Source organism: Ascaphus truei, chromosome 8 (assembly GCF_040206685.1).
Source record: "Ascaphus truei isolate aAscTru1 chromosome 8, aAscTru1.hap1, whole genome shotgun sequence".
NCBI lineage: Eukaryota > Metazoa > Chordata > Amphibia > Anura > Ascaphidae > Ascaphus > Ascaphus truei.
The window spans coordinates 46,809,492-46,833,701 of record NC_134490.1 but is presented as its reverse complement, the minus strand read 5'-3'; the positions used below and the strand labels follow the sequence as shown (position 1 = coordinate 46,833,701).

The 24,210-nt window shown below is 43.9% G+C and overlaps 1 protein-coding gene across 1 annotated transcript in view; it reads left to right on the top strand.

Moving 5' to 3' along the window:
- SORCS1 (sortilin related VPS10 domain containing receptor 1) overlaps positions 1-24,210 on the top strand; it is a 442,630-nt gene that overhangs the window by 382,873 nt on the left and 35,547 nt on the right. The window contains 6 exon segments of the mRNA XM_075611820.1: positions 4,774-4,887; positions 5,172-5,343; positions 13,334-13,520; positions 17,202-17,275; positions 17,277-17,339; positions 19,909-20,032. Of these exon segments, the coding sequence (XP_075467935.1) occupies positions 4,774-4,887; positions 5,172-5,343; positions 13,334-13,520; positions 17,202-17,275; positions 17,277-17,339; positions 19,909-20,032 (734 nt within the window).

Below are 24,210 nucleotides of genomic sequence, written 5' to 3'. Positions count from 1 at the left end.
TGCTCCCACCCGCCCAAACCGGGAGGACACCTCATTAATAACCGGGACTATCCCAGCTAAACTGGGACATTTTCCCAATTTTTGGGGCACCGGGACAACTTATTAAAAACCGGGACTGTCCCGGATAAACTGTCACAGTAGGCAGAGTCACAGGAGTTAGAGGGGGCTGGGAGTCACAGGAGTTAGAGGGGGCTGGGAGTCACAGGAGATAGAGGGGGCAGGGAGTCACATGAGATAGAGGGGGCTGGGAGTCACAGGAGATAGGGGGGCAGGGAGTCATAGGAGTTAGAGGGGGCTGGGAGTCACAGGAGTTAGAGGGGGCTGGGAGTCACATGAGATAGAGGGGGCTGGGAGTCACAGGAGATAGGGGGGCAGGGAGTCATAGGAGTTAGAGGGGGCTGGGAGTCACAGGAGATAAAGGGGGCAGGGAGTCACAGGAGATAGAGGGGGCTGGGAGTCACAGGAGATAGAGGGGGCAGGGAGTCATAGGAGTTAGAGGGGGCAAGGAGTCAGAGGGGGCAGAGTAACGGGAAATGCACACACCTCTACAGCCAATGCTGCTTCCTTCTCCTGCCCCTGATTGACTGCTGCTAGGTAATGGAGCCAATCAGGATAGAGGAAACTGCCCCACTCTCTCCCTGCTCAGGGAGATCGGGAAAATGTCACTTCCCCTTTTCATCCTCTCACAGAACCCCGGGGCAGGGACGTGGAACCCCGGTTGGGAAACACTGCCCTGCTACAATATTGTGTCCAGTAATTCCTTATGCACCTGCACAAATACTCCTTAAATCACTTTCATACATTCAAAATGCAGCATAAAAAGAATTGATGTTCGTAAGATCTATCAAAAGCACAACAACCCTCTGAAACGCGATACAAACACCCTTGGGTAAAGAAATGTTACCATACAAAAGTGACAGCATTAAATATGATGACCTAAACATTTACAAAGGTTGAAGGACCCCACAACGTACCCCCTTTGAGACACATTTTCTGTGAGTAGCTCACCACTGACTAAATAACCTACAGGTGCGCCGACGAGTATTCTAAAACTTGCCTTAAACTTGCCTTGGGGCAATCACCAACAGGATTCAGGTACATGCTGGGTACATGCTGCAACATTTCAGTGATATTTCTGCAGAGACTAATGGCCCATCGGATTAACGCAGCAGGGGTCCCTGGCAGTCCCATTCAGTTTGAATGGGACTGCCAGGGACCCCCGCTGTTAATCCGATGGGCCATTAGTCTGTCTGCAGAAATGTCACTGAAATGTTGCAGCATGTACCTGGATCTTGTTGGTGATTGCCCCAGATTTGTTTTAGAATACTCGTCGGCACTACAGTATATACACAGTATATTTGTGGAATCCCAGAGTCTGCTTGTTGGTGAAGATACAAGACAATAAAACTGTTATACAGCATGGAACATTTTGTAGCATTTAATGTGGAGGGAAAGAAACAAATTATGATTGACCATCTTCTATGAGTCAGAAACTAATTTTAGCGATGTACGGTCTTCAGCATTGAGTAGTTAATTATTAAATGTGTGAGAGGAGCAAAAAAACAAAACACAAATACAAATTGAATTTAAAAAAGGAATCACTCATGGAAACATTTTTTTTCAGTTTTGTACTTTTTCTATGCTACATTTTCTCACATTTAATGTAATTTGAGAAATAAATTACAGGGTTATAATCTGTTCAGCTGTTTGCAGACAGTTACCAGTAAAACACGATGTTATAATGATATTGTGAATTCCCTATGGCCAGGGATTTAGTATGAGTGAGAGGCTCTTGGATTAGTCATTTGTCAATAAAAGCTGTGTAATGCATAGTGCATAGTGCAGGGGATAGAAATGATTCAGCCCGGGCTGTGTAATGCATAGTGCAGGGGATAGAAATGATTCAGCCCGGGATGTGTAATGCATAGTGCAGGGGATAGAAATGGTGCAGCCCAGGCTGGGTAATGCATAGTGCAGGGGATAGAAATGGTGCAGCCCAGGCTGGGTAATGCATAATGCAGGGGATAGAAATGGTGCAGCCCAGGCTGGGTAATGCATAGTGCAGGGGATAGAAATGGTGCAGCCCAGGCTGGGTAATGCATAGTGCAGGGGATAGAAATGGTGCAGCCCAGGCTGGGTAATGCATAGTGCAGGGGATAGAAATGGTGCAGCCCAGGCTGGGTAATGCATAGTGCAGGGGATAGAAATGATGCAGCCCGGGCTGTGTAATGCATAGTGCTGGGGATAGAAATGATGCAGCCCGGGCTGTGTATTGCATAGTGCAGGGGATAGAAATGATGCAGCCCGGGCTGTGTAATGCATAGTGCAGGGGATAGAAATGGTGCAGCCCAGGCTGGGTAATGCATAGTGCAGGGGATAGAAATGGTGCAGCCCAGGCTGTGTAATGCATAGTGTAGGGGATAGAAATGATGCAGCCCAGGCTGTGTAATGCATAGTGCAGGGGATAGAAATGATGCAGCCCAGGCTGTGTAATGCATAGTGTAGGGGATAGAAATGATGCAGCCCAGGCTGTGTAATGCATAGTGTAGGGGATAGAAATGATGCAGCCCAGGCTGTGTAATGCATAGTGCAGGGGATAGAAATGATGCAGCCCAGGCTGTGTAATGCATAGTGTAGGGGATAGAAATGATGCAGCCCAGGCTGTGTAATGCATAGTGCAGGGGATAGAAATGATACAGCCCAGGCTGTGTATTGCATAGTGCAGGGGATAGAAATGATGCAGCCCAGGCTGTGTATTGCATAGTGCAGGGGATAGAAATGATGCAGCCCAGGCTGTGTAATGCATAGTGCAGGGGATAGAAATGATGCAGCCTAGGCTGTGTAATGCATAGTGCAGGGGATAGAAATGGTGCAGCCCAGGCTGTGTATTGCATAGTGCAGGGGATAGAAATGGTGTGGTCCAGGCTGTATAGTGCAGGGGTGTGCAAACTGGAGGGGGGGGGGGGCATGAGATTTTTCTGGGGGGGCGCGGCAGTGACAGAGGATGTGCTCTTCCCCAAGACATTTAAATGAAATGCCGGGGGGCTGGCACGAGGCCTCTGCAACTTACCGAGATTCAGACGACTTCGGGACGCATCACTATGGCAACGCGGCATCAAATGATGCCACAGGGTCATGTTTCACATGATCCCACGGCATCATTTGACGCCGCACTAATGTAAGGGGGGGGGGGCACGAGCACCGAGGGAGAGAAGGCAGGGGGGGGCAGCAACAAAAGTTTGCGCACCCCTGTTATAGTGCATAGTGCAAGAGTGCAGGGGATAGAAATTGTACAACCCAGGCTGTGTAATGCATAGTGCAGGGGATAGAAATGGTGCAGCCCGGGCTGTGTAATGCATAGTGCAGGGGATAGAAATGATGCAGCCCAGGCTGTGTAATACATAGTGCAGGGGATAGAAATGGTGCAGCCCAGGCAGTGTAATAATAGTGCAGGGGATAGAAATGGTGCAGCCCAGGCTGTGTAATGCATAATGCAGGGGATAGAAATGATTCAGCCAGGGATGTGTAATGCATAGTGCAGGGGATAGAAATGATGCAGCCCAGGCTGTGTAATGCATAGTGCAGGGGATAGAAATGATGCAGCCCAGGCTGTGTAATGCATAGTGCAGGGGATAGAAATGGTGCAGCCCAGGCTGTGTAATGCATAGTGCTGGGGATAGAAATGATTCAGCCCGGGATGTGTAATGCATAGTGCAGGGGATAGAAATGATGCAGCCCAGGCTGTTTAATGCATAGTGCAGGGGATAGAAATGGTGCAGCCCAGGCTGTGTAATGCATAGTGCAGGGGATAGAAATGGTGCAGCCCAGGCTGTGTAATGCATAGTGCTGGGGATAGAAATAGTGCAGCCCAGGCTGTGTAATGCATAGTGCAGGGTATAGAAATGGCGCGGCCCAGGCTGTGTAATGCATAGTGCAGGGGATAAAAATGGTGCAGCCCAGGCTGTGTAATGCATAGTGCAGGGGATAGAAATGGTGCAGCCCAGGCTGTGTAATGCATAGTGCAGGGGATAGAAATGGTGCAGCCCAGGCTGTGTAATGCATAGTGCAGGGGATAGAAATGGTGCAGCCCAGGCTGTGTAATGCATAGTGCAGGGGATAGAAATGGTGCAGCCCAGGCTGTGTAAGTGGAAAACTAGGCAAGTTGGTATAGTTTTAAATGTCCTCCCATGATTATGTTTTTTATGAGATGAGTCTGAATCATGGGATCTGGGGAAGTCCTACATCCAGAGACCCAAGGTCTCAGTTTGGCCTCTGGGCAGGTCCCTCTCTGCAACTCAGTTGCACTCTAATACAGTAGGTCACAAGCTTGCACTTAACTACTGTATGTGACTACCAGGTGAAGGGTAAAGATTTCTTAATCTGGATCAGTCTGACCTATCATGGTTTCGCTCGTGTTTAGGGTAGAAAGGAATGGTATGATTCGGAGTTAAAGCTGCTATTGTTTGTGGGTCCACATTCCCATCACTGATTAGAAGCTTTCAATGCAGAGACAATGTTGTACATAAGAAGCTGTGGGAGCATCAGCCTGAGTGTTTACAACTTTAAATTGATTATTAGAAAAAACTCAAAGATGTCAACATGTACAACCTGGAGGACAAAATAGCGTTTGGGGGGGGGGGGGGGGGGAGAGTGTGTCTGGGCTTTTAAATAGCACAAGTGTATCAATAATGAATTTTAAGTTGAAGCTCATAGCATTATGAATATACTTGCTAATCCACGTATTTATCTGTTACCATTTCTCTCTGATCACAGTGATTATGGGTATGAGCGTCACAGCAACGGGCAATGCTTACCTGCATTTTGGTACAATCCGTCTTCCTTGTCTAAGGACTGCAGTCTTGGGCAAAGCTATCTGAACAGCACTGGGTATGTTCACAAAAAACTCATGTTGATGGTTCCAATCATGTTTGATTACAGAAATGATCAGTGTTTTTGCAGCTTCCTTTCTCTCGGTTAGAGTGGTGCCTATCACAGTTGATTGTGGCTGGCACATGTGAGCAAAGCCTCACTGGCGAGCCAAGACGGTAGCATCAGCAAATGCTAAACCTACTTTAAATCGATGTATGCTTGTGTTGTAAAGAGAAGTATACCTTGCATGATTGGAGTTACGTAGAGGTAAGATATTAATATATAGTATTGCATTGTTTCAGGTACAGAAAGGTTGTGTCCAATAACTGCACAGATGGAGTGAGGGAGCAGTACACCGCTAAACCTCAGCAATGTCCTGGCAAATCTCCACATGGCCTCCGGATCACAACGTTAGATGGCAAACTAACAGCAGAGCAAGGGCATAATGTCACATTTGTGCTGCAGCTGGAGGAGGTATGGAATATGCATCCCATAAGAAGTAGAAGTTCGCTGTGTTACCATCTCTGTGTGTGCGCTAACGATCAGTTCTTTCTTCACCAGTTTCTTGTCATCTAAAAACACATGGATATCAATGCACGAGAGGTACAGTCACTAAAGCCATTAGGTGACATTTTACTAACATACTGCTGCGGCACAGTTTATTCGAGCATTTGCCCGTTCTGTGCCGCAGCAGTAGCCTGGCGCGCGCCCGAGAGTGACAGGCGCGCGCCGAAGCAGCGGAAGAGCGCCCTCCGATCGGGGCGCTCTCCCTACCGCTGCCGGGTCCGCCGGGTCCCCCGGAACCCCCTGCCGCTGTCCCGCGATCGCGGGACACCAGGGCTCCCTCGGGGAGCCCCTGGACGCGCGTGCAGGGGGCGCACGCTCCCGAAGACGCGTGACCGCGCGTCTATGACGCGCGGCACGCCGAGGGGCGGCCACTAGGAAGCCGGGAAATCTCCCGGCTTGCGGATCTGGCCGATGCGCAATAAAGCGTGTCGCCAGTGTAGGGGCCTATGCACTAAGCAGCGATAAGCCCCTTATCGCCAAAGAAGCTTACTGCGATTCAGTAAGCTCCGATAAGTCGGCGATAAGAGAGCTCTTCGGCAAAAAAATTTGCCGGGAAAAATAAATCACCAAACGCGCGGTGATAAGCCACTTATCACCACTTATCGCCAGCTTTTCAAACTCGTGCAAATCTCGTAGCCCCGATTAGCTAATTATCGAGGCTAATCGTGGCTCTAGAATTGCGATTTCCTCTCCAAATCGCCTCGCCAGGAAACGTTGGCAAGAAGGTGGTGAGAAGCAGCCGAGAAGCGGCAAGACGGGACTTAGAAAAATAAATGCATTTTTCCTGCATGGGATTGATGCCAGGAGTCTCCGGAGCTGATATCTATTAATATCAGCACCGAAGGCCCCCAGCATCAATCCCATGCAATAAAAATGCATTTACAGTCAACTTCATTACCTTAGCGGCTAACCGCCAAGGCAATGAAGGGGTTAAGGAACAACAGCAGCTTTATTGGGGCAGAGGGGGTGAGTGAAGGGGGTACTTGGCCTTCAATCACCCCCTTTGCCAGCAATAAACATTACAATATGTTAGAATCACCAATACACAACCCACCCCCTTTGCCCCCACATGAAACCATAATTTATTTATTTTTAAAAAGAGGATTCATACCAGAGGCCTGCGGGGGTCCCGAGGGTCCCCAGGCACCCGTGGGAATTAACCGAGGGCCAACATACACTGTGGGAACCACCCGAGGGCCCCCAGACACCCGTGGGGATGACACTGGGATCCCCAGACACCTGCGGGGACCCCCTGGAGGCCCACGGACACCCGCGGGGACCACCCAAGGACCCCGCAGGCCTCTGGTATGAATCTTGTTTTTAAAAAATAAATGATGGTTTCATGTGGGGGCAAAAGGGATGGGTTGTGTATTGGTGATTCTAACATATTGTAATTTCTATTGGGGGCAGAGGGGGTGAATGAAGGGCCAAGTACCCGCTTCACTCACCCCCTCTGCTCTCAATACATCAGATATTTTGCCTTAACCCCTTCATTGCCTTAGTGGCTACCCGCTAAGGTAATGAAGCTGCTTTAATGTCATTTTGATTGATAGTGTGCGGGAGCAGGTGGTCTCCTGAGCTGAACCGCATTGATTAAAGCCTCGGGCACCCCTATTTCCCGAGTTACCGGCTCAGATACGGGGTGCCGGTATCTCATTCATGATTTAAATCCCTCCGGTCACGTGACACGTATGATTTAAAAATGGCGCCGAGACTGGCACCCAATGCCCTATACCAGGGCCTGTAACTCGGGAAGCAGGGGGTCACTGAGGCTGAAATCAAAGCACTTCAGCTCAGAAGATCCCTTGTTTCCACACACTATTAATAAAAATGACATTAAAGGAGCTTCATTACCGTAGCAGATAGCCGAATCTGTTAACATTTTTAATTATGTTTTTATTACTAGTGTATTGTAGCAGGTGGTCTCCGGAGCAGAACCCGTTGATTTCAGGTCCAGGGACCCCTGCTTCCTGAGTTACAGACCCCGTTATGGGGTGCCGGTATCTCCTCTTTGAATCAAACGCATAGTAGATACCGGCACCCCATAACAGGGCCTGTATCTCGGGAAGTAGGGGGTCCCCGCACCTTAAATCAAAGCGGTTCTGCTCCTGTGGCCCCCTGCTCATCTACACTAGTAATAACATTTTAATTAAAAAAAAAAAAAATTTGGCCGAGATTTGCGCAGGAGGCGGCTCTCTCTCTCTCTGCAGCAGAAACAACTCGCCAGATGAGCCCTTTACACAGGAGCGATAATCTCGGCGCTGGCTACTCGCCATTTTTGCAAATGTTGCTATAACTGGTATTCAGGGCTTTCTGCATACTGTGATAGCAACGCTGTCAAAAATGGAGATTTAAAAAACCTGGCGATTTAAAAAAAAAAAAGCTTTGTGCTTGGGCCCCATAGTGTTATTTCCCTTTCATCTCTTTCTCAACTTGAGATAAACACCTATTTCAGGGTCTCGATCGGAGTAACAGTAAGACATACGTATCATCACGTTATTGGCAGATAACGCAATGTTATGCTACAATCACGTGATATTAAGCCTATGCTAATGAGCTATAGAATGCCCATTGTTTTTGCATTATAATTAGCTTTGAGCATATGCGTTAACTTTGCGGGAAATAATGTCCATTCCTACATCCTTTATGGATGTAGCCCTTAGAATGTGATTATGTTGTATCAACAGAAAGAGAGAAGACTTACGCATAACACAAATGGCGATTCTCTGTATCAACGCCCTCTGATCCCAAGTTCCAAAGAACGTTATTATTTACTGGCTGAGAACTCAATATACTGTATGAGATTTTGAATTGTAATGCTCTTTGTACTGACCTATGTACAACAAGGTTCATTCTGTTAAAAGAATCTTAGGCATGGGGGTTAGTTACTGAAGTTTCCCAGGTGCAAAACTGATACAACCCAGTGCAAATAACAGCCCACTATCAAATAAAAGGAATCCCATTGATAAACCTGGTGCAATTCATTTGCTTTGATTTGGTCCGCGTTTTGCAGTCAAGAGACATTAGTAAAAACGTATAATCTGATAGAGATGGACTGTTTGGTTGGATCCTGAAGGAGCTATTCTTCTGCTTTTTGCTCCTTACTTTCACAATCAATATGCATTGAGCATCAATGGTAAGAAAAAGGCTTTTCGTCGCAAATCAATCGATAAAGAATCAGAGAGGAACAAAGTTAGTCAGAATTGAAGAATTCTAATTTCACAAATGCAGAAGCCGGAGGTGTTGCTGTGATTGACACACCAATTTCATGTCACCCAGAATTAAAACAGGGTGACATGTTCATGATCCCGCCTAAATGAAAAGAAACAAGCTGGAATTTACAGGGTGTTTTTTTCTGGGAGGGCGGGGAGGAGTTCTGTCTAATTCCCAAATATAGTGTAGAAAAAAGAAAACTGGCGCACAGCCAAAGGAGGGGGTCAGCAAGGTGTAATTGAAGAATGATCCTTTATTAATCCATAAAACAAACGGAGGTTAGCACCCTCCTACGCGTTTCGTGTACGCCAGCTGGAGCGCATTAATCACTATCTCTCTAATTCCCCAATATAACCTAATGTGGGACCTGCTTATTGGTGTTTGTCTTTGTGGGGTAGTAGATCCAAAAGATGCAGAAGATAGAAACCTCTCCTTTTTCATGGCTGATATGAAATAAGAGAAGAAATAAGAATGGGTTAGTAATGTTAAAGAGACAATCCTGCTTTCCAGGTTTCACTAAATGGCTGCCTTCCAGTTTCCATCAATCCTTCGATCAATGTAACTCAGCAGCTACAATATATTCTTATATTACTAAGGTAACATTGTCTATTGTTACAGTTTGCAGCTCAAACTGCTGGGAATATTGGCAACATTTATCACAAACAGGAAAGTGTTATAATGATCTTGCACTGTTTGGGAGGTAGGTTAAAGCTGCTATAGAAATTAAAGGATGCTCATTATATTAAAACTCATTAAAATGGTATTATATTAAGAGATTAATTAATTTTTTTAAGTATTATCTAATACTACAGAACTGATTTATTAAAACCAAAAAAACACGGATATTGCATAGATAGGGCCTTTAATTTACTTCCACATTTTATGCAACATTAAGGAACAGGATGTGCATTAGTACTGAGTTATAGCATTAATTAAACAGTGATTAATCAGTGGGAATCGGAAATGGTCCATCAAGCCCAATATATATTACTGTTGCCACTATTACCCATCACTGGAGGCTGTGGGGAATACTGTACATTGGACAGGACCCCTTTATGCAGGAGACTCACGCTGGAGATTGCATCTCAACTGTGAAAATTAAGATGAAAGACTCCATTTTATTGTTAAAATATTGATTTCAATATAGCACAGAAAAAAGAGTTATCTGGCCACAACAGACAAAAAGCACAGTCTGCCAGTTACATTACACAGGGGTGTTATTCCATTCAGAAACCTCCACACAGTGCTGTAAGACCACTTACATTCTATACACTTTAATGAGTCTGTAACGGGAGACCAATGCTTTTAACACCAAAATACCCGGATCCTTTGATTGAGCGAAGCAAGAGATAAAATACATTGTCATTTATTTACAGAATTAACATACACAGCTTGATTTACAATTACAACGAAAAATACACTTAAGGCTGCGAACCCGCTGCGGCCGGCGGGGCGCGTGGCCGCGGACCACCAGACCCTTGCCCGAATGGTCCCTGCCCCCGCTGCCTCCTTCCGGCAGGGCTGACTACGTACTGTGACGCGTCAGCCGGCCGATGCTGCAAGATCCTAGTGATTTTCGGCGCTGACGCGTCACGTGGTACGCGAGTCAGCCAATGGGGAGGAGGGGAGGGAAGGCGCTAGATGGGAGGCGCCTTGGGCGGGGAGCAGGGAAGGAGCTGCGGTTTAAAGTGTGTGAATGTGTATGTATGTGTGTATGTGTTTGTGTGTGTGTGTGTGTATGTGTATGTGTTTGTGTGTGTGTGTGTGTATGTGTATGTGTGTGGGGGGGTGGACGGCACCACGATCAGATCCCGCCCCCCCTCCTGCTCCTGGCTCCCTACAGACCGCATATCGTGGTCTGTGTCTGTCAGCGCCCCGCCTGTTTGCAGTGTGGGTGCGCTGACTGAGGGAGCGGGGCCTTAGCCTAATAGTTACACTGTTAAGTCTGGTTACAGGATGGATCTTTCACTGCATAACAAATCTTGTTACATGATGGAACTCCTTCCCCATGGGCTGCAGGGTTTTTTATGCACTAAACAGGCCTATACTTAACCTATGCAGCCAATCTACTCAGTGGGAATAATTCCTTAACCCTATCACAAACTTGCCACTACTTTGCAAACCTGGCAGGGGGGCTTCTCAGTCTGCTCTGGGCATGTGCCAACTTTGCACCTTGGTCGCTTAGCATATGAGGCCCGTCCCCTCTACCTGGCGCCGCACAGTCTGGGCAGAGCAGCCATATGCCAGGGTGGCTTTGAAATTCTTTTCCTTGCTAACAAAAGGTTTAACACTGCCATATCCTGGATCGCCTTTGAAGCTGTTGTTAACAAAAGGTTTAACACTCCCATATCCTGGACTGCCTTTGAAGGTTGGAGTAGCCACTCTGTCTCTGGTGTGTTAGATGACAATCCCCATATGCCTAACATATTGGTACAATTAAAATAGGGGGACTTTAATTCATCCATTTTTTATATAACTCTATAAAAATTGCGTGACATGATTAGTTCCTGATTTTACCCGAACAGTGCTCACAGCAAATCTCACGGCGCTAGGAGCGAAAGTTAGCAAAAAAGCCTCTTGCTATGCTGCTAGCTGCTGGGTTTTAAAACCATTGTTCCTTTCACACGCTGCCACAGTTATACACATAATCTTAAAAATGACTTTACTCTGAACCCCCCCTGGTTCTGGGGTTCGTGGACATATACTGGGGGACCTGAATATAATTAATTCCCCTGCCCGGTCTTACTATTCTGGTCTGTGCTGAAGCAGGGAAATGTCCGTTGCTTAACACTCCTGGAATAATAAGACACACATATACAGTTTTATCACAAAACACAGTGTTTCTGCCATGATTGGGTTGCAGAGCTGAAAATCACAATTCCCCAATATGGCTCAGGGGCACCCAGCCGGGCCAAATACCTTTATTTACTGGCCTGGGTACCCCTTCACCATCACAGAGTCTTAAGGTCTTATAGCGCTGTAAGGTATGTTATCATTTAGCACTGCTTCGTAAATATTGCCCTAAGTGTTACTGTCAATTTCAATATTACTCAACATACGTCATTTTAATCCCTAGGTCTGACAAATACTAATAACCACCACAGGGATAGTCTGTATTTCTTCCTGACATTGGAGTAGATCCACAGATCCCGTTAAATCTGGGTTACTAATGTGATGATGCCTAAATAGGTAACGTCCGTTAGTTTCCCTGAGTTTAACGGGTATCCACAGAGCTAAATATATGCAAAACCAACGTCCGTTAGTGATCTCATTAGCGTACGCTTGACGCCATGTGAAGTTAGCCCTGCCTCGCGTTAGATTCACATAACATGGCGGTAAGCCGGTCTCACCCAAAGGCGCGATACTCCCATCCCGACCCTGAATAGGTGTTTCATTAAAGTAAAAAAAGAGAAGACAGGAGAGGAAAAGAACCCTGTAAATAACAATATGATGGTTAAATCATACATACCTGTGATCTTACACTTACCCTGGCATCAGAAGATGAGGAAAAGCTGAAAACCAAAAACATTATTCAGCGTTGGCAGAAGTTTAAAGTGCTGAGAGGCAAAACTATAACCAATAACATTACAAGAGAACAAATCTATAATTTTTATGATCAATAAAGATTTCTTTTCCCATACACCCTCCAATTAAAATACATAGCGTTTGGGGAAAAAAGTCATTTTTTTTCTTGGCAACCAGCATCCATTACCAATAATAAAAAGCGGGAACTTATTATTTCATATTGACATTCATGTACAGAAATACGTTTTTATTTCTACTGCAAACATATAAAATGTCTCTGCATTGCTACAGCATTAAAAACAGGAATTAAATGTAGAAGTTACAAGAGATGAAAATGCACCTTTTAATCCATTTAACAGAGTTAAACTTCAACAAGTGTCTAGTGGCAAAAGTTAGGAGAACAAAGAAAAAACTCACATTTACAATATGGAATCATAAAATCGTCCTTTATATACTTGCATTTGATAGTAGATATATGTCCAACATTTTAACCCCATGTCTGCCAGAGGGGATAGCAATGTATGACAAATCCTATTTGAATTATAACACACAGTAGTGCAACAATTATCAGATTGTGCGCATTACAAGTTGTCTATATTTGCCGGTCTCTAAACAGGGCTCGACTGTAACTAGCGTAAGAAAGTAACTTCTCGCCTTAATACACCTACTGTACAACCACTCCCAAAAGGGTCACTAACTCAAGCAGTGCTAACATAGTGCATATAGGGGCTTATTTCCTAAAGTGTGTTGGCTGCAAAACTAGAATTGCACCAGAGTATCAAAGGAAAAGTCCAATTTCTTTCTATGTGATTCCTTTTATTTTTGCCCCGAGTTTGCTCCAGATTTGCAGCCTAAGTGAATAGACGCGGAAGAGCCTTCACGTAGTGCTGCTGCTGCGTGTAATGTAGCCCCATTCTGTAGTGTGATGGTCCACAGAAAGGCCCATTGAAGTTATCGGCACTATTGCACTTTGTAGAATAAGGACAATAGGGGCAAATGAAGTGCGTGACTTTAATGGGCGTTAATGCCAGAATGGGTGCGAGGATTTGTACTGTCTCTTATTACCAACAATATAACCATTTGGGATTTGTTGGACCCCTAATATTTTGTGTCTGGGTCTGAACTACCTGGAGATTCTCTTTTTCCTCTCCCACCCCAGGGCGACGTCCAAAGGGCAAACATTCAGGTGGACTTTGGTGACGGAATAGCTGCTTCTTATGCAAACCTCAGTGCGACAGAGGATGGCGTCAAACACACGTACCAGAAAGTGGGGATATTCAGAGTGAGGGTGCAAGTGGAAAACAGCCTGGGATCCGACAATGCCCTCCTTTACTTACACATAACATGTATGTTGCCTCCCATCCATGTTCAAATAGTTGTGTGAAAAATACTTCAGTAATGTGTTCTGTTAATTAGTGATTAACATGGAGCTCTGTCCATCAGCCAAACATTGTCTGTTTCTTAAGAACCTCTGGCATTGAAAAGGTTAACACTATTTCCTGATTAGTAGATAACTGAGTTCATACTTTGCAGTTTATCTCCTGTGGGGGGGGGGGGGGGGTGAGTAGAAACTTATGTTGGAAACTACTGAAACAGAATAATGTGCTGGAACTGCATTTAAGGAGTCATTTGGAGCAACGCAGCGCCACCTCCTGTTTACAATGAATATTTCAGCTTGTTCATTATATTTAAGTAATAATCCCTGAAGAACAGGGCATTACTGGCCAATAATGCCCTGGCTGGAAGAGTTGAAGGCCCGAGGCGAAGCCGAGGGACTTTAAAACCAAGCCAGGGCATTATTGGACAGTAATGCCCTGTTCTGAGGGAATTATTACTATTATAGGCTAAATGTAGGCTTATTTTTTTTATTTCTTTTTACATTTTTCATAAAAAACATACACTTTGTAGTCCTATTGATATTTATCAGCATGATTGCCTACATTCTTTTGCTTTTACTGGAAGTTTATTAAAAGGAAATTGTACATACACACAGCCCCCTCTATACACACACACACACACACACACACACACACACACTGCAGCCCCCTATATATACACAAACACACTCTGCAGTCCCCCCTACACACTGCAGCCCCCCTCCTCTACACCAACAAAACACACTGCAGGCCTCCCCACCCTCTACACTCACACACAACACACACAGCAGCCCCCCCCCCTTCATCCCACACTGCAGCCCCCTGTAAACCCACAAAACTGCAGACCCCCCACACACACACCAAAACACACTCTGTGGCCCTCCTCCACTATGTATGTATATATATATATATGTATATATATATATATATATATATATATATATATATATATATATATATATATATATATATATATATATATATATATATATATATATATATATATATATATATATGCAAATATAGCTGTATGCTCATCTGCATGTCTTAGGCAGGTCTGCAACCCCGCCTTTCCCGCATATTTTTTATATATATATATATATATATATATATATATATATATATATATATATGTGTATATGTAGAGGTATCAGTACCGTGTTAGCCGAGCTTCAATAATCAAAAAATAAATAGATGATACCGTTCTGTGGCTAACGAAATGCTTTTATTTGTGCGAGCTTTCGAGATACACTGATCTCTTCTTCCGGCGATAAGAAGAGAAGCCGGAAGAAGAGATCAGTGTATCTCGAAAGCTCGCACAAATAAAAGCATTTCGTTAGCCACAGAACGGTATCATCTATTTATTTTATATGTATATATATGTATATATGTATGTATATATATATATATGTATATATATATGTATATATATATATATATATATATGTGTTTATATATATATATATATATATATATATGCAGTGTTCGACAAACCTATACATTTGCTCGCCCCTGGCGAGTGGATTTAACATCGTGGCGAGCTCCTATTGGCCCAAGCAGCATAAGTTTGGTACTAGGTGGCGAGTAGATTTTTTTGTGTGGCGAGTAGATTTTTTGGTGATTTGTCAACCACTGTATATATGTATATATATATATATATATATATATATATATATATATATATATATATATATATATATATATATATATATATATATATATATATATGTGTGTATATATGTATATATGTGTATGTATGTATATGTATATATATATATATATATATATATGTGTCACTGTAGATATATATATATATATGTATATATGTATATATGTGTATGTATGTATATGTATATATGTGTATGTATATATGTGTATATATATATATATATATATATATATATATATACACACACACACACACACACACCAACAAAACAGACTGCTGCCCCCCTCTATATCCACAAAACACACACCAGCAGCCCCCCCCTCTACATCCCCCCTGTAAAGCCACACACTGCAGACACACACACCAACAAAATACTCGGCAGCCCTTCTCCACCCACAAAACACACACAGTCAGCCCCCCCCTCTACACTCACAAAACACACACACAGCAGACACACACCAACAAAACAGACTGCTGCTCCCTCTACATCCACAAAAACACACCAACAGAAGACACACACACCAATAAAACACTCTGCTGGCCCCCTTTACACCCACAAAACACACACCAGAAACACAAACCTTTCCCCTCACTCTCCTGTGCAGAGCTCTCTGCAAGCAGGGTGGGGGAGGAGTCAGTGCCTTGCTGCTGCCTCCTGTCCAATCACCTCCCCTGTCTGAGTGCTGATCTCAATCTTTGTTAATGAGAACTGAAAACTGATTGGCTGAAAAACTTGGCAAGGTGCCAAAATGCTAGGCCATTACTGATTGGATAATGCCCGGAATTTTAACCAATCAGAGAGCATGGATTTCAATAATGCCCAGAATTTAACAGCTTTAGCCTATAATATACAATATCCTATGTGTTCATGGCTATATTAATCTTCACACTGCAGGGATCTATTTTGCTGGACTATTTATACCCAGTCGTTAAGTTGACACCCTGGGCATGTAGGAGCTTTTGAAATACTCTGCTTTGCAATAATGTCCGTAAGATAATGCAATCCTTTCCATGGGATGGCTTTAACTCCTGCCCTAATCACTAACCACATATGGATCTCCATCTTTAGGGATTCCTTCCATAGATATAGCATTTATATCTATTTTTATTACTATACTAAAATGATTAATAAAATTTATTTTAACTGTTAATATTCAGCAGTACTCTTGAGCTTATTATATGATAAATCTGGTCTGCAGTGCGCCATAATTAGGGACCTTTCCTAGTGTACTTTGTCTAGACAACAAAGTACACCCATCTTTGATCTATTCTACCCACTCCCAGGCGGCACGCAGCTACCCACACCTGGGGTTTGAGCGAGGTTCCTGTCTACTTTTCATTTTTCTAGACTCCAATGATTATTCTGTTATTCAAAGTATAGCAGCCAACTGATATTTATCAGTACTTTTGTTCCATAAATACCTTGCAACGTACCATGTAAAGTGCAGCGGCCGGGAGACATGAATACGTGATGCGGGATATCGGGCCCGATCTTGTGGTAACTTCCATGGCAGTTACTGCATCGCGGCTCCATGGCTCCCTTCCGGCATGTTCTGCACTAAACATCACATTGGTCTAGACTGCAATTCCTCCCTTTTTCAGTAGAGGGCGATGGTGTTACATGAAAATGCTTTCTGATTTCAACACTTTTGAAACGTTATATAAACTCATATTTTACATCTAAACAAAGCAGAAACTGCAATAACATGTAGTAAAAGCGGCACTGAGATATAAAAACGGCGTTCACCCTGATATATGCCATCGAAAGGCCCACATCTCCATTTCTTTACATTATATTATAGACTGTAATACTGTCCCTTGAAGTCCCCAATTCTTCATTAGCTGATTAACACGTCAGTATATTTGGATACATTACATCTGATGACGCGATAAAGTAGCACATGGCTTTTGGTATTATTGATGATAATGGGACCCTCTGATTACGAAGCACCCCACACAGTGATTGTCTTCTCTTTCCATAGGCCCCCTGGAACATATACACCTGGTGCTGCCTTTTGTAACCACAAAGAATAAGGAGGTGAACGCTTCGGTAGTTAGTTCTGTGGCCTAGTCACGTGGGAACCCTTACATACGTCTGGTGGCTTGGAAATAACACCGAGGTGCGTTCAGTTTCCTTTTTACTGATTTGGGTTTGGCCATATTTCCTATAATAGTTTTATGCAATTTGATAAAATTCCGTAGGTCCTTTAATTCCGTCATAATTGTTGATATTCCCTTATATATGGCACATACAGATGTAGTGACGGTCACTGCCCCCAGCACTGCGTACAAACAGGCAAAAGTCTGCAGCACTGGGGGGTGTTTAGTAAGCAGTGCCATATTAATAAGACAGCCCATGTTCTGTTACAGTATGTTATGGTTCTGGTATGTTCTGGGTCTGGTACAGTATGTTCTGGTATAGTATGTTCTGGGTCTGGTATAGAAAGTTCTGGTTTTGGTACAGTATGTCCTGGTACAGTATATTCTGGATCTGGTACAGTATGTTCTGGGTCTGGTACAGTATGTTCTTGTTCTGGTACAGTATGTTCTGGGTTTGGTATAGTATGGTCTGCTTCTGTTACAGTATGTTCTGGGTTTGGTATAGTATGGTCTGCTTCTGTTACAGTATGTTCTGGTGCAGTATATTCTGGTTCTGGTACAGTATGTTCACAGTTTTCTCATCTCTAGTCATAATTTAAATGTTTTCCAGTTTATTTGTTTATAAAAAATGTACTAGGAAAAAAACCAGTTTTGAGTAACCGCTCATTTTCACGTATATCCGGTGTATAGAATACTGTGATGTAACATTATTTATTAGACTTACAGACATGTTTAATGAGAGAAGCAGCGACTCAGGTAAATTGTTCTAGAAGTGCTCAGAGAATCAGGTAACTTGTCCAGGAAGTATTTGAAAGTTGGACCGGAAAGGTGTACTTTGCTTCTGGACTCGAAGGATAGCCAACCAAGTTCAATTAACATATCACAATGGTGGTTACAGTGGCGGCCGGGCTGACTCTCATGCGGGGGCAGCCGCAGTGCCCTCGCAGTTTAAAAATAGCGCGGGCGGCGCGCGGGCTGTCTTCGGCCGAAACCGGCCGGTTTTCCCGCGCCTCGGGCGCTTTCAATAGTAAGCGCCATTAGCGCTTATCTATTGAAGTGGCCGCCGCGCGGGAAACTCCGTTTTTAAACGGAGAGCAGACCCGCGGCTAGCCCGCTACGCTCCCAGCCAGCTCCCGGCAAGCTTTAGAATGAGCTTAGCCGGGACAGTATTTACATATTGAATACACATGTACAGTGTTGTACAAGTTTATCAATGCTATACAGGTCACTATAGACAGTTGCCTATGTCTACGGGGTACAGTAAGGCTCTCTAACAGCATAAATCATAGATCAGATGAGTTTGGGAGATTATTTCAAATGAACATAAGAAATTCCAAAATTGGTCGCACCAACTGATACGGCAAGCAGAGTATTGTCCTGTGCCCAACAGTGGCTGCTCAGGAAATCAACTGGGAGAGAACAGAACAACTCTGTGGGCCCTCTAGCTTAAGAATGGTGCTGAGACTATAGGCTATACCTACTAAGAGCTGATACTCCATACCACAAATTCCATGCTAGAAGACATCTCCCAGCCTTATCAAGTGAATGGGCCACACTGGATCATTCTCAGTAAGCCGTGTCTTATAGAGTGGCACTGCATTAAATAATACAGATTACAACAACAGCAACATACAGTATCTGATATACTGTATCATTCATTCTGGGGAAGATATAAATGCAAGGGAGTTCATAGACTCATTTACCCTCAGTGTGACGGTGTTCCATGTTCTCAGGACACTCTGTCCAAGGGATGGTTTTAGTAAATAGTGCCCTAAATATCTAATATCCATTTATAGACACCTTCTGTAAATGTCTAATCCTTTTTTTAAATCATGATTTGCTATTTTCAGTCTGCGCTCATGTTAATGAGTTTCCCGGGCGGATTATTCACTGACTATAATAGTACTTACTTCTATAAGGCTTGATCGTTCACTTGAATAGAAGATTTTTTGCACGACCGCTTCAAGGCTTATTAAATGAGCCCCAATATGTTATATATAATTTTTCTGTGGGTGTCCCTTGTATTCTAAAGGTTAGCCAATAACAGTTCCAAATGTATTTTCTGTATGCCGCTTACAATTGTATTCACCTTTCTCATAACTCCATCACCCTGAGCTACTGCAGGTGTGGCCAACTCTAGTCCTCAAGGGCCACCAACAGGTCAGGTTTAATGATATCCCTGCTTCAGCACTGGTGGCTGAGTCAGTAGCTCAGTGGCTCAGCTCATATTGACTGAGCCACTGATTGAGCCACCTGTGCTTAAGCAGAGATATCCTGAAAACCTGACCTGTTGGTGGCCCTTGAGGACTGGAGTTGGCCGCCCCTGGGTTACAAGTTCTCTCGTCAGCAAACAGCCACATACAGATTTTGTGCCAAAAAAGTACAAGAGCATCAATTCCTTTTTCACTACAATGTTTTTACTGCAGATAACGGCCTCGCTCCCTGAGCTACACCGCCAGCTGGTGTTTGAGGATGGCTATTAGTTGAATATGACAGACAGTGTTAATCTTCACTTATGAAATGTATGGCATCATTTGCAAACAGGCGGCATTGTCTTGATTCAATGTTCTTGGTGCCGGATTCTTACAGCCTCTGATCAGCCTGGAGGGAAGCATCTCTTTCACATTCGCTGCAGAAGGGATGAACAGTATAACCGTGCAGGTCTCTGCGGGAAGTACCATTCTGCAAGACACAAAGACCATCGCTGTATATGGTGAGCTCTTTTCAAGTCCTATTGATTTGTCCAGGGGCTTGCGGTGATGGCATCCTCAGCATGTACCATAGACCTATAATAATACAGATAGCAACAAAATATTTGATTTGGATGTATCGTGCGCTTAGTCTGGGGAAGATGTTCACAGATACTGTAGGTCTCAGAACTGCCGTTAGCTAGACATTTTGTTATAGATTGACTCTGTTACCTTCAGTGTTCCAGTTTTTAGGACACTTTGTCCCGGTCATGTTTTATTAACTTGTAAGAAAAAGGTATGTATGTGTGTGTTGCTAGTCTCGCTATTACTTCAGTTTAACCTTTTATTTTAATTTTCCAATTGATACAAATGTAACCTTTTGTATCAATGGAAAAAATGGAACTATATAAAAAGCTGCATAAGGACAAATTGACTGGATTTAAAAACCATGGGAGGAGGATAGAGAAGGGAGTTTAAGTGGAATTAAGAGCGTAATCTAATAATGTTCGTGCTCCACCAATCAGTGACCCAATGGGAAGTTAATAATCGAACCCGGTGAGTCACTAATCACACCTCTACAATTCAAGACATTTTAGGCACATGAATTGAATTTGACATTTTTTCCCTTGATGACTCTAAAAAATGACCTTCCTTTAAGAAGGAGGATTGGTAATCTAAATGAAACACTGAGAACAAAGTGTTCCCAGATCCTGCTCAGCTTGTTCACACTTCCCTAGAGTAAGGTACAGTATTATGCTTCGCAATGCAGTAAATCTCATGTAAATCGATCAAGAACGTACAAAAACTTTGGCGGGTTCGGATGGCCTCATGTGCAAGCAACGGATCACCGGGTGGCTGTAAAGATGTTTTATAAGGGTGGCAGTATCTTTAGGCACATACTACCTGGGGCTGCTTAGAGCAGTTGACCAGTGGTCCAAAGGTGTTTTAAGCTACAGAATGTTACGTTATTGATCACAACATACATTTTGGCATACTTTTAGGGAAAAGCCACCAAATAACAGTTCTACCCACATTGTTTCTAGCAAAGATTGGATACACCAGGGGTTACCAAACTCGATCCAAGTTACATACCACCAAGAAAGCATTTCGGGGGGAGATTCATTAAGCTCTGATAAGGGGTAGCACTATCCGACGTTAACTGCCATTCAAGTCGGGGCAATTCTATGGCAACCAGTGACACGCTGCGGCGGGACATACACAACGCGGGAGAAGCGGCCATTGTTTTTAATCAGCCGTGTGCAAAGAGGAGGCCGGGCTGTGGCACCATTTCACCTGTGGGAGCACGCCACGGGTTGCAATCAGTGTCAGATTTACAGTAGCCACTTACCTTGCTGCCGCACTTATCCTTCTTGCCACTTTCCTGCTTGTTCAGTGTTGCAACGTCAAATGATGCTGCAAAGTCACATTACCATGGCAACGCGATGCCATGTGATGTCACAGCATCATTCGATGCCGCACCGCTGGAGGAGGAGGGTGGCACGAAGGAGGTAAGAACTTTACAGAGGCACCACACTCTTCCCCGGCAATCAGTGGGGAAGAGAGCGGGGCCTCTATATATCAAGGGGGAAAAAAAGGGAAATTTGCTGTTACAAAATGGTGCCACCCTGGGAAATTCGCCACTGGTTGCAATAGCGTTGGCTGCATCTGTAGATGTCAGAAGAAAGAATGTTCTCCGGCGCGCTGACCCCGTATATTTGTTATAGATAGTCCAGGCAAAAAATCTAAGAAGATAACAATGTGTTCTTAAAAATTAACTCCCCTTTGAACGTTCTTGCAATTAATATTCATGCACTTACAATTTGAGTATGACTTGTACTGTAGTTTTCTTCCTATCCGGAATGGCAGAGGTTAATCAAGACCGGCTAGATCTCCAGTATATACAGAGGATGCAATGGAAACAAAAGAGATAAAGATCATGGCACAATACATTTATTACAAAAGACCTAGTCAGAACAATATTGCACTTACAGCCAGTATTGTTGTATGCCTGCTGTAACTGTCGCCTCCGATTTTGTTGAGGGGTGACACTGCACCTCTCCTACTCCCCTGTACCTTGCGGTCAGGGGTGCTGGGAGGAGATATTCAAACAGCGGTGCCTACTCACACTCATACACGGGTGTCTACGGATCAACAGCCAATAGCCTCAGCAGAGGAGGATCCTCACCATACGTCACACGTCACGCGTCACAGGGAGCTGCAGTGGCTTAGTAAGTCCAAATCTAGCAAGTCCAAATCTAGGCTACTGCTTCATCAGAGATATCTTTACCTTCCTCCATTAACATGTTTAAGTTGTATTAACATTGTATTTTGTAATATATATTAGTTGTAGTAGTTTAGTGATTAGTGCTACTTTATCCTTTTTTTTTATCTGTAGATCTCAGGTATGCCGCGGGTATCTCTCAGAGCCACATAAGTCTAAGGACCCTAATCAATAATCCTGTAAAGCTGAGAGGAAGATTTAAGGGCCATTCATTTCAAATAAAGCTAAAATCTTCCAAGCAAGGTTAAGATGGCTTTACATCATAGGGGCCTACGAGCTTCCAGTGCGAGTTCCACTGTATGCACAGGATTATACTTCAAAGACTGCTGCAAAAATGTATTAAAGCAGTTGGGAAGTGGTGAGATTTTGGTAAACGATTCTGTTATTTCACATCCAGTGGATGTTGGCAAGAAGTCCGGGTATAGTATACTACAGTTTCACTCAGGTTGTTACAGTTCCCATTTTTGTCGTTCTCACCATATTCTGAGGCATATTTAGGGGATGTTTAGCAAGTGTCAGAAACTGGAGCACTGCTGCCAAACAGGCTGGGATGGCACCATTTTCCTCCCCTTGTGCCAGCGAGGGGGAAGGGGGGGAGGGAGGTTGTGGGGTTTACAGGTAGGAGGACATATAAAGGAGAGGCAGACAAATATAATGAGATATATCAACATTTGCAACTACAACTGGTGCAGCTTCCTTTCTCTTTGCGTCAAAGCAACGCCCAGGTGTGATGGGGCGTTAACCTCTGCTCCCGAGACGTGCATACAATGGAAGACACGATTCATGCATATGTCACTGGTACAGAGTGATGCAAGTGGCCTTTTGTGTTATGTTGGTGCAGATTGCGCCCTCCTTATACATATTCCCATCATTCTAAAAACGCACCAATTCCTTCCGCTAAGTCCTTATCCACTAAAAGAAAACATGCAGCAGCAGCAGCACACTATGTGCAGAAACCCCCATACACTTTCTGCTGAGATGAAATATACATTGTCATACTGTACAAAATTTACCTTTTCAGGTACGGAAAAAAATGATGAAGTCTTATTTAAAGCTGCAGTCTAAGCAATATCCTACATGTGTTTTTAAAATAAATCTCAGTTCTGTACTATGAGAAAATACTTGTAGCATTAAAAATAAAATAAGTTGTCATTTTTAATGTACAGTAGTATAATGTAACAAGCATTTTTTTGTTCCTATAGCAACCATTTACAAAGTCCCATCCCCTTCTGAAACAGACTCGGGCACACCCCTTTTTGAGCCCTACCCTCTCTCTAGCAGTGCACCAATTGTATCTAGTGACTGCCTGGTCACATGGTCTTCCTCACAGAACTTTGCATCTTGGGTCCTCTTCTGCTGCACTGACGGCCATTTAGTGAACCCCCAAGCCAAATCTTAGCCGATTGATCAAAGGAGAACGGATCGATTGGCAATTTAGCTAATCACATATCATTGTGTGGATTGTATTGATGCCCATATTAAATGGAAAGGGAAAAAAATGGCAGCTTGGACTGCTGCTTTACTTATTATCCTACAGCATTGGGCTAATACTGTGTTAGAATAGGGGGGGGGGGGTCATACTTATTTTACAAGAGAGTGGAAATTTAAAATGTGTTTGTAGATCTAAAAAAAAGCTGTGTGTGCTGTGCACGCGCATAGTAAGTGAAACTTCGTGTGTTGTCAGCATCATATAAAGTAACAATAATATTATTACTGCTTGGAGTATGAGTAAATTTGATTGGCGGGGTCATGTTTATTGGCAGCAGTACCAGCATCATGGATGTTGAGCGGGTGGGGGAGCTCACAGAGGTGGGGGGGAAATAGGCACATCATTCAGGGGGGTGGAATAGGCACATCATTCAGGGGGGTGAAATAGGCACATCATTCAGGGGGGTGCGAGGGGGGGGGGGAATAGGCACA